This window comes from Otolemur garnettii, unplaced genomic scaffold, assembly GCF_000181295.1.
Source record: "Otolemur garnettii isolate 467f Iridium unplaced genomic scaffold, OtoGar3 scaffold00021, whole genome shotgun sequence".
NCBI lineage: Eukaryota > Metazoa > Chordata > Mammalia > Primates > Galagidae > Otolemur > Otolemur garnettii.
In genome coordinates, this window is record NW_003852416.1 from 177,639 (window position 1) to 197,510 (window position 19,872).

General features: G+C 48.6%; 1 protein-coding gene across 1 annotated transcript in view; it reads right to left on the reverse strand.

Moving 5' to 3' along the window:
* Positions 1 to 19,872, reverse strand: part of HTRA1 (HtrA serine peptidase 1) — a 53,909-nt gene that overhangs the window by 11,132 nt on the left and 22,905 nt on the right. Inside the window, exons 2-3 of the mRNA XM_003787097.3 lie at positions 15,266 to 15,365; positions 14,640 to 14,844 (exon numbers count right to left, since the gene is read on the reverse strand). Coding sequence (XP_003787145.3) covers positions 14,640 to 14,844; positions 15,266 to 15,365 — 305 coding nt within the window. The remainder of the gene's footprint in view (positions 1 to 14,639; positions 14,845 to 15,265; positions 15,366 to 19,872) is intronic.

Genomic DNA, 19,872 nt, shown 5'->3' on the forward strand with positions numbered 1-19,872 from the left:
CTGGGGATTCGAACCCGCCACCTTAGGTGTATGTGGCTGGCGCCTTAGCCGGTTGAGCTATAGGCGCCGAGCCAAATTTAGTAGAGATTAGAAGATCATGCAGGGGGTACAGCTAAATGACATAGGAGGCAAAAATCAGCCAAAGCAAGGGACACCATCAAGGGTTTCTTTTTGGCATTCAAGAAAAGTTCAAAAGCATTTAAGGTAAAAGCTTTAGCTGGGTTTTTTTGAGACAGAGTCTTGGCTCGGTGCCTGTGGCTCAAGTGGCTAAGGCACCAGCCACATACACCTAAGGTGGGGGTTCAAATCCAGCCTGGGCCCGCCAAAACAACAATGACGGCTGCAACCAAAAAATAGCTGGGTGTTGTGGCAGGTGCCTGTGGTCCCAGCTGAGGCAGGAGACTCACTTGAGCCCAGGAGCTGGAGGTTGCTGTGAGCTGTGATGCCATGGCACTCTACCCAGGTGGACAGCTTGAGGCTCTGTCTCAAAAAAAAAGGAAGACTCCTGGGGTTCGCGTAGATTACAACAAACAAACAAGAACAGGCCTGGCAGCCTTGCTTTCCCCATTTCACCAGTTCTCTTACCGCCTGCGTGAAAGAGAATTTTTTCAACATTCATGAGTATCCCCCATGCATGTGGTGCCGGCAATGTGAAGTTCAAAGAAATCCACCCCTGCTCTCCAGGCTTTGTCTGATGGGCAGAGACTGCAGCCCTGGGACGGGCAGGAAGAAGAGATGGAACCTCACTGCCCCGCCACTGACAGCTCAGCCCAGAATCGTCTATGAGGGCTAAACATGTAACAAGCACTAAAAATGATTTGTGTGTATCTATTAGAGTATTTTCAGCTGTGAGTACCAAAAAACTAACGCAAAACAGAGTACATGTCCACAGGCCCTTGGGTAGGCTGGTGCCAGGGTGGGTAACTTCAGAGCCCAATGACAGGGTTGAGAACAAGGCTCCTTCCTTCTCTCTGTCCAGTCAAGTTCAGTACGTTCTCACCCTCACAAGACAGCCACCGCCATTCCAGACACCATGTCCAGACATGACAATTCCCATGGAAATATGTTTCTTCTGAAGAGCAAAGAAATTCCAGAAATGCCTTGGCACGTTCCTCCTCGTGGGTCACAGGTTACCCTCAACCACTCTTTGGTGAGGAGAACATGGCCATGTCACTGTCTCAGACCCCTCAGGGACGGTGTGGGCCTAAAACCAACCCAAGGCTCTGCCAGCAGGGAAGAAGGCTGCAGGGTGGACAGCCATGAGCATCCCCCAAAGCACAGGGGGTACAGTTCACTGTAAAGTGATGATCTACATACTGATCCAGGGCTCCCCCATTCAAGGCTGGACAGGGAATCCCAGTTTTCGTAAACCTGGGCAATTTCACAAAGGGAGCCCTGATCTTTTGTCCTGAGCTAGAGGGACTGCACTCATTCATTTGTCAAAAACACTCAATAGCAATGAAAAAGTGTTTCTATGTACCAAGTCCTGGCCAAATGTGCTCTCAAGACCTTAAACCCCTAGACAAAGGACCCATGAGGACTGTCTCCACTTGGGTCCTTCCCTCTGCCAGAAGCTCTGGTACTTTTCACTCTTTCTGTATTCCTTTCTGTCTAATAAAATCCTATCTTACCACTGATCTGTGGTCCCTGGGTTCATTCTTCAAATCCCCAAGACCAAGAACTTACTGAAGAAAAAAATTCCAGTAATGAGGCGGCGCCTGTGGCTCAGTCGGTAGGGCACTGGCACCACATACCAAGGGTGGCGCGTTTGAACCCGGACCCAGCCAAATTGCAACAAAAAAGAGCCAGCCTTTGTGGCGGGTGCCTGTAGTCCCAGCTACTCGGGAGGCTGAGGCAAGAGAATTGCCTAAGCCCAGGAGTTGGAGGTTGTGGCACTCTAACGAGGGTGACAAAGTGATCTCAAAAAAAAAAAGAAATTCCAGTAACAACACCAGCACCTAACAGCGTTTAGAAAGGACTCTAGTAAGTGCTATTCCTTCACAAAGGTTTTCGGGAATAAGAGCAAGAGGATAAATCTGCTTAAAGGGAAAGTGACAATCTCAACAGTTCCGTGGTGGTGAGAGCAGATTCTGCTGATGAGGCAGAGCCAGACCAAGGCAGGAAACCCCCTCCCAGGGCAGGTGCCCTGTGTCTACCTGCAGCTTCTCAGCCTTCGCAACCCACCACCATGTGCCGCTGGCAGGACAGCTGCATGCCCGGTTTGCTGATAGGGGAGGTGGTGGTGCTATGACTGGTGCCCTGCCCCCACCTCCATTCCAGGTGCTCCACACCAGCCCACACCCACCACCCAGATGCTCCGGGCACAAGGCCGGCCCATGAGGAAAGAGCTCTCTGTGCCTGGGGTCATCCCACAGGGGCAGGTGATTGGAGTGGGCAGAACACAGGGCAAGATGATGGAGGGGGTTAGGAAAAATCAGACCAGAGACCAATCCTGGGGGACCCTGAGGGAGGGGGTGGAGGCAGCCTGTGTGCACAGCTTCAGCTTCCAAGGCAATACATGCAACGTGGGTTTCATGACTGAGCCATGAATGGACCAAAATGGCCAGGATTCCCCTAGGGCAGAAAAGCTGGGCCTGCACTGAGTGATGCCCTGGGCTGATTCTCCAGCATCAACCAAGGTTAGGCAGAAGTAAAGACTTAGACTAAACATGTGTGGGCTTGTGTGCACACATACACACACACACACACACACACACAGCCTCTGCAGCGTCCACATACGCTGTGAGAACACTGTCCCAGGCGGCAGGACATCTGGGTCTGGTCTTGGTCCTGTATCAACCCACTCTGAGACCCAGACTGCTTGATAGGCTTCCCTGGGTCTCAGTTTCACCACCTCTAAAATAAAAGAGTTGAGCCCGGTAATAACCAACATTCACCTCTGCTCTGACATGTAGGGTTCTTTCCAGAAGACCTAGTTAATTTCCAAAAAAAAAATCTATGCACAGACAGTAGCAAAACGGGTAAGATCAAAACAGGCACCGAGGTCCTTAATCAACCTCCAACCTCTTTCTATACAACTCCCTAGCGGGGCAAGACAATCCCTGCACGCTCTGAAGCTGGAAGACAGGGGATTCCTGGAAGTCTCCAGATGAGGCTTGGCCAACAGGACTCTGCAGAGGACCACAGAAAGCAATGACCCATCAATATTTCAGCTTCTGTTCAGGGGTTCTGCCCAATAGCCCTTGGGTGCTCACTCTGTTCAGCCTCATCCCCTGAAGCTCAGAGAGAAAAGAATTAAAACAAACCAATACAACCGAAACTAAAAGAAAAACTGGCAATGTTTTTCAGCCTAATGAGCCAAGCCAATGACTTCTTTCTCTCCTTTGAAAAATACAAAGTGCTCCTGAGTTACAAAAATATTTTTGTTGCTGAATCTGCAGAACCCACTTTATCCGCCCAGCAGCCCAGCACCCTCACTTTCAGGGCTGGAGCTGCCAGGCTGGTCCTGCGATGCTTAAAGTTTGCTTCAAAGGCTTATGTTGCAGCAACTGGCTGCGACTCAACGGAGTGATTCAATGTGCCTTCTGGAAACAGTTATGCTAACCCTTCATTTTCTTTAGAAAATATGCAACGGAGAAAAGAGCACATCCCCCATACCCAACAAGAAATGGTGCCATCGAACTTAACACACCTCGTAAGGACAACCAAGCCAGGCCATAGAAGAATTGTTGATGGGGATGTCACCACCTAACAACTTGCTTAAAATAGCAGATCCAACCTAGGTCAGCAGGGGAGAGCAGTGGAAGGGTGGCCCACTTGCAGACTGGGACCAGACAAACCAAAGATTTGCCAACTTCCTACTCAGGTGGCAGGACCAGCTACAAAATTTGTGGGAACCAGTGCAAAATATAAATGCAGGCCCCTTGTTCATAAAGCAGATAAAAAGTGCTGTTTTTAAAACAAAGCTTTTCCCTTTCCACCTATCATAATTCTTCTTTTTTTTTTTAATTTGCCAGTAATTGTCATGGTCCTTTGGGCATAAAGACATTCACAAGGCAGTGAATGCAAGTGTCCTGGGGCCACACGGCTGAGTTCTGCCCCAGATCCCAGAATGTCACTATCCTCTTGAGCTCCAAGGGGAGGTTCTTTCAAGTTCTTCATGAAGGTCAGAAATAAAAAATTTCAGGACTTATCAGGTAAGCCAAAGCAAGCTGCTTTTATTAAAAGCAAAAGTAAAAGTACAAAAGAAAAAAAAAAAGAAAGAAAGAAAGAGAGAAAATTGGGCAGGATCAAAAAGAGCCCTTATAGGCTTGGCGCCTGTAGCTTCGTGGATATGAGGCTCATACACCTAGGCTAGCAGGTTCAAACTCGGCCTAAGCCTGCTAAACAACAATGACAACTGCAACAACAACTACAACAATAAAAATAGCCAGGTGTTGTGGCAGGCACCTGTAGTCCCAGCTGCTTGGGAGGATGAGGCAAGAGAATCACTTAAGCCCAAGAGTTTGAGGTTTGCTGTGAGCTGTGATGCTATGGGACTCTACTCAGAGTAACAAAGTAAGACTCTGTCTCGGAAAAGAAAAAAAAAAAAAAAAGAGCCCCTATACCAGAAGGAAGTGGTTTTCAGCCTTTTGAAGTCTTACTAATTGAGGGGAGGAATATTCAAGACTAAAAGATTGGCTTTCACTAACATTTGGGTAGTAATTCCTGGAGTTGGGTTCCCTTCCATTCTCATAGTTTACAGAGTTGTTTTGGAACTGTCATTGTTACTTCAAGGGTGGAAAAATTTTAAAACCACAATGCAAATGATACTGTAATTAACCCAAGTTCATGTAAGGTGAGCTAGATGGCTGACAAACTGGCTAAAGCTGGTTCTTGTCTGTGGTTATCAAAACCCCTTAGCTGGACTTTAATACCTGCACCCACTCTGCAAAGCCCCTGCCCTCCAGCTGCTGGCTTGGCAGCCAGGGTAGCTGAGGGCTGCTCATGTCAACAGCTTCACTTACTCTGCAAGCCCGAGTCTGCTCTCAGCCCTGTCTCCCAGCCTCCTGCTCTAACAACACCATGCATTGTGCTCTGGTTGAAGGCAGTGAAGCCAGGGCTCTCCCCCTCCTAAGAGCCCACCACCCTAAGCCACGGAGGGCAAATTACCCGCTTTGCTGTTTCTGTGCCAAGATGCATTAGGTTCCTGTATCAGGGTGGGAGAAGCATGCTCTCACCCAGTGGGCCACAGAAAGCCCAGGGCATCATCAGCCCAGCTCGAGCCCTGCACCACACACTCCACCATCAAGACACAGTCAGGCATACATCCAGGGTGGAAGGTAGAAATGACTACTGCACAGAGACAGGATGGGGAAGATCAGGTGGGGCCTGGAGTTCCTTGGGACAGGGGAATGACAAAGCTGTAGGCGTGGAGGGGGGGAATCTTGCCTGGACCAGGGCTCTGAGCACCCTGAGCAGGCTCCATTATCTCATCAGATCTCCCTTATGAAACAGAAGTTCAAAGATAAAATTAGGACAGTGACCTCGAAGCACAAGGCCTGTGAATACACAAGTCACAGACCCATGAAGCTGACCCTACCAGGAGAGGAAGTGGTAGACCACAAGTGAGATTCTTAGGATCCAGGCTAGAGAGGATAACGGTTCTTTTTTTTTTTTTTTCTTTTTTTTTTTTGAGACAGAGCCTCAAGCTATCCCCCTGGGTAGAGTGCCATGGCATCACAGCTCACAGCAACCTCCAACTCCTGGGCTCAAGTGAGTCTCCTGCCTCAGCCTCCCAAGTAGCTGGGACCACAGGCACCCGCCACAACGCCTGGCCATTTTTTTGGTTGCAGCCGTCATTGTTGTTTGGTGGGCCCAGGCTGGGGATTCGAACCCGCCACCTTAGGTGTATGTGGCTGGCGCCTTAGCCGCTTGAGCCATAGGCGCTGAGCCAGGATAACGGTTCTTAGTGATGACAAGGCCAAAGACATGACCTGGACGTGGTTTGGGGTGGCTGCAGTGACCAGAGGGGTGACAGCAAGGAGCCAAAAAGTCAGGGCAGGAAGGATCTGCTACACGTATTAACTCAGAACACTGGTGTGATCCAGATGCCATCATCTGTCTCCCTGACTGCCGTTTTGTGACCGCCGTCTGGGGATGGAAGCAGAGAAGGCAGGGACAGATGGGATAGTGGCAGAGCGGGAGGGTTTCAGTGGGAGAGAAAACCAGAGAAAGAGAGGAGAGAGAGAGAACAGAGGATGGGTGGCCAGAAACGGAGTGAGACCATCCTTCCGGTCTCAGCCCGTGTGTCACCTGGTCCAAAGCACACCCACAAATGAAATACTGAAATCATCTTCCTCCCCACTGTTTATGGATACAACCAAAATATTGACTCTCCTTTAATCTACACCCAGAAAAGTTTGCCATTACTCTTGTTGTTTAAACCACAAGATGTCAACAATTCTATGGGAGAGCCCAAGGACCATGACTGACTGTATATTTTCTGCAGCATCCAGAAGGGGGAAATCACGGTGGTGGGTCAAGTCTAACTTGGGTCTTCTCCATGTGTCAAGCCCCTCTGATCCATCCCCTTTTACCCACTGCCCTCAGCATGGCAGATGCTTGACAAATATTTACGAAATCAATAAATGCCTAAGTGAAGAAATGAAAGAATGAATACTCCAGATCTGAAAAGACCCCCCTAGGATCTCAAATTCGGGTAAAATGGAGGTTAGCCGAGGCCTGGCATTTCAGTTTGGGTAACTGACTCTGGAGGTGGCCTGGTTTGCAGCTGTCTATGAAGTTACAGGCTCAGGGCGCAGGGAGGAAAAGGGAACAGCTCAGATCCACCAGCTCCAAGTGGTGGGCAAGGCTGTGGCCAGGGTGCTTGCTGGGCTCGGCATGCTGCACACAGCGGTCACTCTGTCCACAGAACTGAAGACACACAGGCTCCTTAAGACTTATAACCACATGCAGGGAAGTTGCCCAGGAGATAGCAGGCTTTTACAATTTATCTTAAAAAATTTAAAAGACGTATAACTTCCTCTACATAAAACTAATTTGATGTGGTCAACCACTAAAGGCATCTTACAGTAAGGTAATTAAATATATATTCATCCCAGAAAACAGGGACAAAGGGAAGGCCAGTGATTTCTGTGAGCTGCCTGACAGACATAGCACCCAGGGAAAGTCCCCTGTTCCTATTATCAGTTTCTGATGTTTTGTTTACCGAAAGTGACTTGTTAATTAGCAGATTTATTAAAATCATCAGTCCTCAAGTCACAAGGTCTTATCTTCTCCCTTGCCATAGAAAGAAGTCTGAATGATTTTAGGAAATCAGTTACAGGAAACTGCATCTATCTTGTTGTGAGTGAGGGGTGACCAGATCATCATGACCCTTTATAATTCCAGACTCTCAGGAGGCTGACAACTTAAGACTTTAGAGCTTTCCCGGATATGAGCAGCAGCCTCCCAAAATAAGAAATATAGACTCAGAGAAACCAGTTAGCCAGAAACACTGGCTCGTGCTATAGAGGGTTCTAATAAACTTACTGAAAAATGAAAGTTTGCACTGAGTCCAAGATTCAGGCCCTCCAGGCTGGGCAGAAATGGCAAATGAAGCAAATCCCCCATCTCCACCCCCAGCTCTCAGTCTCCCACGTCTCCCCTTGGCTGGGTCTCTCCATCCTTCCCGTCTCTCCATCCTTCCCGTGCGTCACCTGGTCAAATGAGCTTCCCCGCCTAGTCTAAACTAAGAGGCCCTCATTCCCAGCGCCTTTAACACCTTCCGTTTGCTTCCTGCGTTGTACTTACTGCTGAATTTAGTCTGCTCTCCCATTCCCCAGGCTACATCCCAGCCCCCCGCTTCTGCCCCTGCTGCTGCAACCTCAGCCCTAACAGAGCATTTGGCCAAGCTGGATGCTCATTACACATTTATAAAATCAGCGAATGAATGACCGAGAATGAACAAACCAGACCTTAAAACATCTCTGAGGATCTCATAACTGGATAACAATTTGCAAAACATCTTGCAATTCTGGTGAGCACTTTTATATCAATATCACAGAGACACAGGCAAACATGAGGCCCCTGACTGCTTACTCCAGCAAGACCGAAACTTTATCTTCATCAAAGAAACACAATCCCTCCACCCCAAGACAAAGAGCAAACAGAACCAGCTTCTCTGCCCTGTTTCCCTTGGCCAATTCACCTCACTTGATTCTTATGAGCTTATCCCAACCTCCCAGCCACCCTCCGCTTCTCCAGGACAAGGTGTCAATCAACTACCACTGGGGTTGGCAAACTTTCTCTGTGTGGGGCCAGAAAGCACACTTTTTGGCTTCACAGGCCATGCAGTGTCCCTCTCAACTATTCAGTTCTGCTATTACAGGGTGAAATCAGCCTCAGAGCTACTGAAATGAATGCCTGTTCCAATAAAACTTTATTTACAGCAACAGATTTGGACTACAGGATGCAGCCGGCCAACCCTGGCCTCTAACACAGTCACATACTTACTATTCCCCTCCCCCCAGTGAAGAGGAAGGAGACATTCTCAATGGGGCATTTACAAATCCAGTCCCAGTGACCTGGGAACTGCCTTGTCAGAACCATAAATAATAGTCTTGTTCCAATTCCCTAAAAGAAGAGTGCCAAAGTGAAAAAAGGCATTACCATATTAAGAGAAAAATATAGCCGAAGAATTTCCTTAACAATCAACTAATTCTTGAAACAGGGCCAGAGAACACACAAGGGCTCTAGCATTGAGAGTTTGGGGAACTGAAATATTTCTCATGCCAAAAGGAGCTGCAGTCAGAACAGTCAGGAGCCACGTCCCCACCCATCTCTGCACAAAGGCTGGCACGGAGCAAAAGCCAGCTTCTACTTCACTGTCTGGATGCACATTCCCTAATGCAGTATTGATTCCCACCTCCCTAAAAAGGATAAGAATCGATAGGGTAATGGAAGCCTCATAATGTAAGTGGGGTCTGTGGCGTCTTCCGCAAGTGTAACGGTAGCCCTCGGGGTTCTGGTAGGAGGAGAATAGAGACCACAAAAAGCCCAGCACAGAGGAACTGGGGGAAAGAATCCAAAATGGAAAAACACAGAAACAAAATCAGAGGGTAACCAGGGCAGTGCAATGTGCATTCCAGGCTTGGTTGCTTCTCAAGGACGAGTGACAGACTCTGGAGGACGGGGAGTGGCTACAGCAAGGGCTCCACGTTATCTGAATCACTTTTGGACAAGCTCATGGGACTCAGTGCATCTATCAGGTTGCCTAAGGAGAACCCATATGAGTCACGCCAAGCACCACTCCTCTGCCCTCTGCCCTCCCAGGGGGCTGCCTGGACCTCCCCACCCAGATAAGTCAGTCAGTGCAGACCCGCCACATGCAGGGATGCTGAGAGACAGATCCAGAGAGCAGCCATCTGCTCAGCAGCTCCTGGGACATGCACATGAAAAGCCCTGGGGTCCCTGCAGCCCCCAAGCGTCCCTGCTCTGAACTTCACGGAGATCAGAGTAACAGCCTTCCCTCCTCACCAGCAAGCCCAGCAGTAAAAGGACCCTCTGCAAACAGCAGCCCCAGAGCCCTGAGGTTTCACTCTCTGGTCACTTCAAACATGTCTGTGGGTGCCATCTGGCCCAAAGGTGGCCTGGGATTGCCGCAGGCCTGCAGGGGGAGAGGGGAAGTAAAGAAAACCACCTCACAAGCCTCGGCAAGGCCGTCTCCAAATATTTACCTGGTTGTTGGCGTCAGGGAAAAGCACCCACAGGAAACCTCAGTGCCTCACCAGCAGTTTGAGTTACCAAGGACCACAGTCTGCCCCACACACACACCAGTCGCCCTGGCAGACCATGTGTCCATCAGACTCAGGCAGTGGGTTTGCACAGCCAGCCTGCAGCACACTCACCCCTCCTCTGGAGACGGGAGAAGCTCCACCACACTGGCCCTGGAGTCTCCCCTCCTGGCCTCCCCACCCAGCGGGTGGCTCTGAGAGTTCTAGGGGCTGGGACACTGCAGCCAAGCATCCCCCACCTGACAAGTGATGAGCCATATATGCGCATAGGCCAGCGGAAATGACGAATGAATGCAACAATTAGAAAACATGATGAGGTGAGAAGGGAAAGGTGGAGAGTGCAAGGCAGTGTCTCTGGGGTTATGTGTCCCCAGAGTAAGGGACATGGGGTGGAGGGACCGGGAAGGGTTCACTGCCTCACATAATGAGTCAGGTTGGGGTACATAAGGCAGAAAGGCCAGGAGGCTGCAGGCCAAGAAGGTTAGCAATGTGAGAAGCGAGGACAGGGAAGGGAACAGTCAAGGCCCAACAAACAGCCCAGGGGTGTGGGGGGTCCTGAGCCAGAGGGTGAGGGTAGCATCAGGGGAGGAGGTACCAATCAAGTCAGGCCTTCCAGGCCCTGGGAAGGAGCGAAGATCTGTGCGAACCAGTGGGAAATCTGTAAAGGGTTTATTTAGGACGAGGACACAATCTGAAAGATGCTTTTCTCCAAGCTTCCTAATCAGCACAGCTGGGAAAACAGCCGTATCAAAAGGAACACTTCCCTTCCTACCTTCTTTGATGCATCCCAGTATTTCTGCCCTAGACTCTGGCCTCCAGAAACCAAACAGCTCATTTTTTACTTTCCTCTCTCCCTTCCTCCTCCCCCCACCCCCGAACTGCTCAGGGAAGAAAAAACACTTCATGGAGAAAATGCTGCCATTGGATGAAGGTTAAAAATATTCTGCACACACCCAGTGGCTCATGTTAAACACATTTGGAAACCGTCTGCATCCAAACTGCTTTCTATTAAAATGTTTACATGCACACTGTCCCGATTCTCTGCAGCTTGTGTCGCCTGCCCCGGCCCGGGCTGGCCCCAGTCGTGGGTCCCAAGGAAAGAGAAGTTTGGAAAGAAGCACAGAAAGAGATGCCCAGCTGGGTCAGACAGGATAGGCCTGCAGGGGGACACCCTTTCCTCCCCAGCATGGTGGTGAACAGCAGAGCCCACAAGGGGGGCTGCTCTGTGAGCCCTCCCCCAGAAGTTCTTCTGGGTCTTCTGGGTCTCAAGGCCAAGAGCACATGCATCTGCTCAGCAGTGAGAAGCTGAAAGAGTCCTTTGGTCACAAGCCCAGAAACATCTCTGGCAACTTTAAGCCACTGGAGACGGGAGGGGCACTCCAAGAATCGGAGGGAAAGCAGACACATGGGGCTCAGAAGTGCAGGCGCTCAGGCAGCCTGGGGTCTCAGCAGCTTCACCCAGGTTAGTCTCTCTGAGGGTGACATCCAATCGCCATCTGCAATTCCAAGGGGAGCCTCTGTTTGACCACAGAGTGTAGGACACTGTGACCGACGGGGGAGAGCTAGATGCCTGAAGGAAGTGCTGGCTGCTGCTCCCAGAAAAGGGGAAAAATGGATGTCAAGTGGACAAGGACAACAGATGTCCAGTCATTTCCACTTCATTAAGTGTCAAGAAGGCCACATTTAGGCCAGCGCAGTGGCTCACCCCTGTAATCCAGCACTCTGAGAGGCTGAGGCTGGTGGATTATCTAAGCTCAGGAATTTAAGACCAGCCTGAGCAAGAGTGAGACCCCATCTCTAAAAAAAAGCTGGGTGTTGGGTGGCACTTGTGGCTCAAAGGAGTAGGGCACTGTCCCCATATACCAGAGGTGGTGGGTTCAAACCTGTCAAAAAAAAATAGCTGGGTGTTGTGGTGGGTGCCTATAGTCCCAGCTACTTGGGACACTGAAGCAAAAGAATTTCTCGAGCCCAGGAGTTTGAGGTTGCTGTGAGCTGTGATGCCACAGCACTCTACCGAAGGTGACAAAGTGAGACTCTGTCTCAAGAAAAGAAAAAAAAAGAATGCCACTTTTAGGAAGGACAATGGCAGTTTGAGTCCTGGAGAACCCTGCAAGTGAAATTGTGACGTTGGGGGAGGAGCTGGGCCCCGATTATGAGCCACTGGCTTAGTCCCATGGGTCCACCAGATCCCCAAGGTTATTCCTAAATGGCCCTATGGACAGAGGCCAAGCCACAGTCTGACATGGCACACAAGGTGTCACGTGCAGTGATTTTCGTTCCTCAAGTCCAGTTTGGTTGGTTCTGTTCTGCCTTCTCTTGAGTTTTCCTGATCTGTTTCTCCTTTTTCTTATCCCTGAGATGACACAGGGCAAGGTACGCTCATACCCTAACCATTACCGCCACACATTGTCAATCGTGTGCTGAGTGGTGACTGCTCCCACCCCGAGATAGAAGGCTCCCTCCAAACTGAGCTTCACACAGACTAGACACTCCCCTGAAACAACCTATCACCAGAACAAGGGAACAAAAGAGAAAGAACGGGAAGAGATGTTTTCACTCTGCCTACTTCCAACGACTATCAGCAAAAAAAAGCAGTTTAGTCAGGGGAAACCAGTCTTTTGTACGGGTGCCTGCAATTTAATATCCTTTCATTTCCAATTCCATTTTAAAAAGCCATATTAGGTCAATTTCAAATTTTCGAGCGCCCTCTTTTCAGGCTTGAAACACACATGTCAAACAGCACACTGCTGGCTAAAGAGCTAGATGGCTGGGGACAGCAGGGGCCACATCAGAAAGACTGTGAAACTTGTCCACTGAGATCGTTTGTATCTTGCCTGGACGTGTCAGGGATGACACAGGGGAGAGTCTTCACCTTGGCTCAGAGTTGGAGAAGAACAGCCCCTGGGCAGAGGCAGTTGCACGGTATGCGCCCACACATTCCAGATCTGAGATTACTCAGTGGGGGCAGCTCCCTCAGTGCTCAGCCCAGCCTCACACAGCCCTGGCGTGCTGCTGGCTGCCTTCTGAGCTTTCCACGGAGCTGACAAGTCCCCACGTGTGGCCACAAGCTGTGCTATTCTTGCCGGCCTCCTTCCGGTGAGCCTACCACATCCTGGACACCTCTCTAGCTGAGTGTTGCTAAGCGGGCTGCGCCAGCCTTCCCTGGGCTATTTAAGGACAAGCTGTCTCATCACATCCCTCCAGTGATGGCCAGGGGTTTGGGTGCCTGGGCAGCAGCAGCCTGGCTGGCTTAGGCAGAAGAAGCAACAGGCTGTGGCTGTGTGGCCTCAGGCAGGGTAGTAAAGTTCCCTGAGCCCCTCTTTCTTCCTCTCTAAAACGGGATGACACACCTATCTTAAAGATTAGGTGAACGAGATGAAGGTGAGGCCTAGCTGAATTATCTTTTGACCAATAAACACATTTTTAAACACGGGTTGTTGCTGGAAATTCCACAGTAACTTAACAGAAATAACATACAACTGCAACCTCACTAAATCCCAACAGGCACAGAGCCTGTATCTATCCCAAGCCTCTTTAGCTGTGCCTGGGTATAAGGCACAGAGAAGGGACAGGAACATCAGGGAAGGAAAGGGCCATCTAAGTGTGTTAGTCGGTGGTTTTCCAAAAGGCCCAAGCTGAGGGAGCAACTTGGTGCTATTAAAAAAAGGAGATCCAGAATCCAGAATGCTACTGCCCAAACGGTGCGTGCAGAGCTATTTTTGGAAGGAGGCATACCTACCATGATGTCAGGACAGCACGAACAGCCTGAACAATGCCACCATGTCTAACCTCACAGCCAACTCCAGGTAAAGGGAGGCAGGCAGAGAGCTGGGCCAGAGACCCCTCCTGGCTTAGTCTATGGTCTCTTCCTTGGCCAGACACAGGATTCCAACCTACCCTGATTCCTCCCTCCACCTGAAGTCTAGAAAATTATAAGAATGTGAAGAATCCAGAAAACACAATCTCATGCTCATTACACATGCCACGCAGCAAACTAAACCTCCACAATCAATGGACCAATGAACGGGATTTTTGCTGAGCTCCTAAGAATGGGATTTCATTCCAGCCATGCAGATTTTGCTAAGCAAATCAACAGAGCAAAAATGATTGCAAGATGATTATTTAAATAGAAAGTATTTTCAAATACTGCATTTCCCAAACAAAACTCACTATGTCTCAGTCCTGCCCCTCCCAAACTAAAAAAACTTAAATGCTCAGATCACTGTAATTTGGGCAAATAGTGATGAGTCTATGCCCTTCTATAGGCAAGCCTTGTGCACATTAGCATATTACAAGCTCTGAGAAGTTCTGTAAAGAATAAATCCATTACGCTTGTCTTAATTCAAGGTTTCTAGAACATTTTGAGTATGGAACACTGTTTTAAAACACATTTAGTAACATAAAAATGCCCTGATTTGGAAGACCTGGTTTTGTTTTCAAAGCAGCTATTTAGATGTTAAGGATGGCTCCATCTAAAGCCCAATAAACACCATATACCCTGTGGCCAGATATGTATCTATGGCGGATGAGTAAAAATCTGCAATAGCAGTTGCCTCAGGATCAGGAATGGGAGGAAGACTCCATTCTCACTGCTTACCTACTAGTTTCTTTATAAACCTACTGCTTTCTTTTATAAGCATTTAAAACACTATGTCTCTGATCTGACAGCCTGGCTTCTTAGAAGCATTCCTGAGCCCCTTCCTCATCCCAAGCCACACTCATCATCTCATAAGGGCTCTCCTTTGGTCCAGACTTAAGTGGCTGGGAGCAGCTTCAGAACGCTCCCTGGGAATCTCATGAAATCACAAAGCTCAGGTGCGTTTGCCAGGTCCAAGTTCCACGAATGTTCTCCCCAGGGCACCTACGAGGCAGGGACACACCCAGGACTAGGAGACAGCTCACCTGGTGGTCGATTTTGATAAGCGCAATGTCTGCTTTCTCATCTACATCCTTGATTTTGGCTTCGTAGGTGGCACCGTTCTTCAACTCAACTTTGACCCGGTGCTTGTTGGTCACCACGTGGGCATTTGTCACAATGAGTCCATCTTCTGACACGATAAACCCAGACCCACTAGCCACTGGCACCTCACGTTTAGAAAAGGGAAGCCTGGAACATAAAAGAGTACACGCTGAAGCCTGAAACACCTTAAAATGAACACTTCAACACAAGGACTAACTGGATCTATGCGAACGACACACACTCAGTGACCGTTACTTCACAAGTTGGGTTTAACGTTGAAAAGCTGAACATTACGCCAATTTTCACATGCATCAAAACATTCCATTTAGAAAATAGCTTTGGGGAATCTCTTTATGGCCAGAGGCCCTTAAAACATCTAGAAGGTTCCAGAGTGTAGATGTATATAGTCAAACGGGAAAATGCCGTAAGGGAGGAAGGCTCATCTTAATGAAGGAACGTATTCAGTGACAGTTTAACATGTCTCAAAAATAGCTGTGATGATCTGTTAATGGTGGCATTTACTGGTGACAGTTTCAGAAATCACAGAAAAAAGGAAGCCTCTCTTTACTTGCGAAACAACTCGATGTGAACCACGGCAGGGGCGATCTTCTCCACCACATCGGCAATGAAGTTATATTTATGACGCAAACTGTTAGGATCTTCTTGCCCTGAGAACAAAAGCAAAGAAAAGAGATTTAATGATATTGGACTTGTGCTGTAATCACCTGGAGAAAGGTACAGTCAGAGGGAGCCAGAATGCACACTCAGTCCTTCTGGAATCCTGGAGGTGGCAAAGTACCCGCTACCCTGTCTCCCGTGGAAGGCAGTGAAATCTAATGGTGGCCTCTTAGCGCAATACTTTCAAAAATGTTGAGCAGAGGCACCAGCAAATACCTCAGCCTCCCACCAGCCTTTCCAAAAAGCCAACCACACCAGGGCCACTTTGACACAGAATCACCCTCTGCCACCTTCCCGCCCAGAGCAAGCTGGCTTCGTGCCACACAAGCAGGGACCAGGGCTGCCCTGCTAGCTGCTCCCTAAAAATTGACCCTTTTGTATCCAAAAACTAAAAACTGGGGCTTGACATCAATTGAGGAGTAGATTTAAAAAATGTGGTCTATAGACACCTTGGAATACTCCTCAGTCACAAAAAGGGGATGAAATAACGCTTTTGCAGCAACTTGGATGGAACTGAAGGCCATTATCCTAAGTGAAGTAACACAGGAATGGAAATCCAAATACTAGATGTTGTCACTTACAAGTGGGAGCTAAGCTATGGGCACGCAGGGGCACCAGCACCGTACAACGAACACTGGAGGCTCAGAAGCCGGAAGGGTGGGAGGGAGGGGGTGAGGGAAGAGAAACTGCCTATCGGGCACAGTGTACACTATTCAGGTGACAAATACACTAAAAACCCAGAGATCACGACTGTATAATTCAACCATGTAACCAAAACCACTTGTACCCCTAAATCCATCGAAATAAAAATAATTGGGACTTATTATTTTTTGTCATTTCTATTGCATTCTGGTAGTAATTCATTTTAGTGTATTTTACAGAAATATTGATCTGGAAGGCCACAGATGCCCCAGGAAGCACTGGAGTATCTCCTGCCCTTTTCAATCCCCATTACGCTCAGCTTGTGCAATATGCAGCTGGAGTCTTCAATTTAAAAAGAAAACACCGGCCAGCTGAGGTGGCTCACACCTGCAATCTCAGCCCTCTGGGAGGCCAAGGCAGGTGGATTGCTTGAGCTCAGGAGTTCAGGACCAGCCTGAGCAAGAACAAAACCCTGTCTCTAAAAATAGCCAGGCATTGTGGTGGGCGCTTATAGTCCCAGCTATTCAGGAAGCTGAGGCAAGAGGATCACTTGCGCCCAGGAGTTTGGGGTTGCTGTGAGCTACTATGCCGCAGCACTCTACCAAGGCAAGAAAGTGAGACTCTGTCTCAAAATAAACAAATAAATTAACTAAAAATAAAAGGAAAACACTAATCTGCAAACCTGCCCCTCATTACCTACGGGCCTGTGCATCTGCCCCAACACACACACACATTCACACAGTCACACATACAGACATCCCACACACACACCATTCATACACACTCTCATGCTCACACTCAGAGTGTACACACACACACATACACGCGCTTCTCTTACCAGGAGAGGGGGAGCCATTCCCCAGGCTCTAGACCAGGCTGTAATAAAAGCTGTGAGTCTTCCAAGCCCGCCTGTGAGCCATCACAGCTACCCGTCCACACTCCCCCGTGGCATCTGTAGATTGTTTCCTCTGTCCCTGCCTTGCTGTGCCACCAGGGACTGCAGTAAACCGACTCAATACCACAGGACACAGGGACTTCTCAGGGACCAGCCTGCCTCTCCCAAGCTGTCCTTCTCAGAAGCATGAGAGCAACCGTGCATAAGAACCCCTCTCTGTCTGGCTCCTGAACTCAACGCTGGCATCTTATCTCCCACCGCCTAGCATGCTTTTCTAAAGGGCGGGGAAAAAACCTGCAACTTACTAGGGAAAATGAGTTAATCCAACACATTCATGATACCGTCATTTTACTATTTGGTTTTCAAAACCTTTCACATGCTACCTTGGTTATATATTTTTTCCTACCTTCCTGTGGACTAGAATAATCAGGTATTGTTACCATATCATATTGGCGGAGGCAGACTCACTGACTTTTAGGTGACTTCTCCATGGACGCTAATTTTTTAATAAAGTATAAGTAACAGTTAAGTCTGGGCATGACCACAGTATCACCAAATCTACACCTTTTCCACGTCAATACTGGCCCTGTAAGGACCTGCTACCCTCCCAGGTTCCTAGGTGTGATTAACTGGGCACACTCCAATGGAGATGTAAATAAAGGATGGGAACTCCCAAACACGGAGCCTGGCGAACCTCACCGGGAGACAGCTGTAAACAAGCGCAGCTGGGCCTCCTTGGACCAGCTTCCTGGGGCAAGGCCAAGAGAAGCTATAACTCCAGCAAGGTCAGCAAGGCCACAAGCCCAGAGAGAGCGTGGTGTTTCTGAGATGCACAAGGGCGATTACCAGAATCTTGCCTTTTGGGGGGCTTCCCAGATTAGGTGTGGGAGAATTTGCTCCAGGGTGAAAATGAACACAGGTTTTTCCCAGCTAAAATGAGAAGCTGTTATCTTCTCACATGGACCAGAGAGAGTGGCTCCAGGGTCTGTTAATGTGGATGCTGGGCACTAAAAGGTCTAGTTCCATCCTTGGTCTACTGAGTAGCCTTCATTTCCTCATCTGTAAAATGGAAGAACTGCTTCTAGAACCAGCTTGGAACTCTGAGATTCAACATTTATGATGTAACCCCTCTCTCATCCTCTCACCCCAGCAAGCTACTGCAGGTGGAATGTGAGATCAGGCCCAGGACTCCCCAGGTCTGCAGCCGTGAACACAGAAAGGAAGCACAGAGGGAGGATGGGCCACAATGAAAGGCCCAACCAACAACCCTTCACTGTGCAGCTCAAACGAAAAGGCCACCACTGACCTCTATTACCAACCCTGGGTGGACCAGAGGCAACAGGAAAATTAAACACGGCAGAAACAGAACACAAGCAACATCAACTAACTGTTCAAAGGTGGACACTGTATCAACCCAAAGAAGCGATGTTTGGCTTGTCCAAATGTAATTTCAGAATGAGGAATAAAGGCGTGTCTAAAAGCAGCTTAGCTCTAAGTCAGATTCCTATTCCATTAAAAGGGCTTGTCCATCAAACTAGAGGATGCTGCTGTCCACTGGTCTCTAGAAGCCCTGGCTGGCCCCATTTGCTCTGAGTTCAACTGCTGGCCAACTGTCTTCCTCCCAGAGTGGTCAATCCGGGTGGTGATTTCCCAGAGATGGGCCCAGGCTGGCTCTGACACAGCCCACTCTCTGAGAGGCACAGAGGGACAAAAGGCAGGTGTCCAGGCCGCTCAGCATAGGGAGAATGCTGGGCACTGGCTCTGGCATCTGATGGACAAGATTGTAACACTCAGCATGGTGCCCATTAGCTTTGTGGCCTTAGATATGTCATCTGACTCCTCCAAGTCTAAGCCCTACTTTAAAGTGTTTTCTACACATGCTGATTTCAGGAACATGTTTGTACTGTATATGAAATACTTGAACAAGCCATGGCATACAATTTGAGAAGAAAAACACCCAAAGGATTAGCCTCAGTGCTACTTAGGGGCAGCTATGCATAGGTGTGATCAATTTGCACAGGCAGGTGGGGGCACATGCAGATCCTCTCACCCACCTGGGCTTCTCCTGACAATGTCATCCTGGCCACCACTGAGGAGGCATGATCAAGGGAAAGTCGTGTGGCAGGCTGATTTTTGTGGCCTTAACCTATACCTCTTTTCCCAGCATACAAGGGTCCCGCACAGCCCCTGAAGAAGGGAAGCAGGTCATCTTGCCTGAAGTGAAGCCCAGCTCAGCTCCCACCCTGGAGCACAACCCACCAGAAGGCAGCAAACATAATGCCCCAAGTGAGGACCTCACATCCTCCATATATTGATCCCACACGCTACAACTCAGGCAGCAAACAGCAAAGAGTCCGGGAAGCCCTGTGCAAGGTCAAGGCCTGGCCCTAACTGTACTGGCTCTTTTACTGTACAGAAAGCTGGAGGTGGCTGCAGGTTAATAATGGTCCCCAAACTGAGACACAAGAGAGAAAGAAAGGCATGGAGATTGGAAAGGAAAACATAAAACTGTCTTTATTGGCAGATGGCATATTATATATGGTGTTCTATATAGAAAACTCTTAGGAACCCATAAATGCACTACCAAAATAAGTAGTGTTATCTTAAATTCATAAGATAACAGGTCAATACACATAACTGTTCTCCTATGTACTAGCAACAATTAGAATTTGAAGAGTTTAAACATTAATTTTAACAGCATTAAAAGTATCAAATACTTAGGGAAATATTTTATACAATACGTGCAAGATTTGTACACTGGAAGCCACAAAACACTGCCAAGATAAAGCAGACCCAAAGAAATGGAAAGACACACCATACTTGGAGATCAGAAGACTCCCTAGTATTAAGCTGTCAATTCCTCCCAATTGACCTGTAAACACATCCCCAGTGAAAAATCCCAGCAGTATTTTTTGTTGAGATTGATAAGCCATTTCTAAAATTATGTGGAAGGCAAAAAG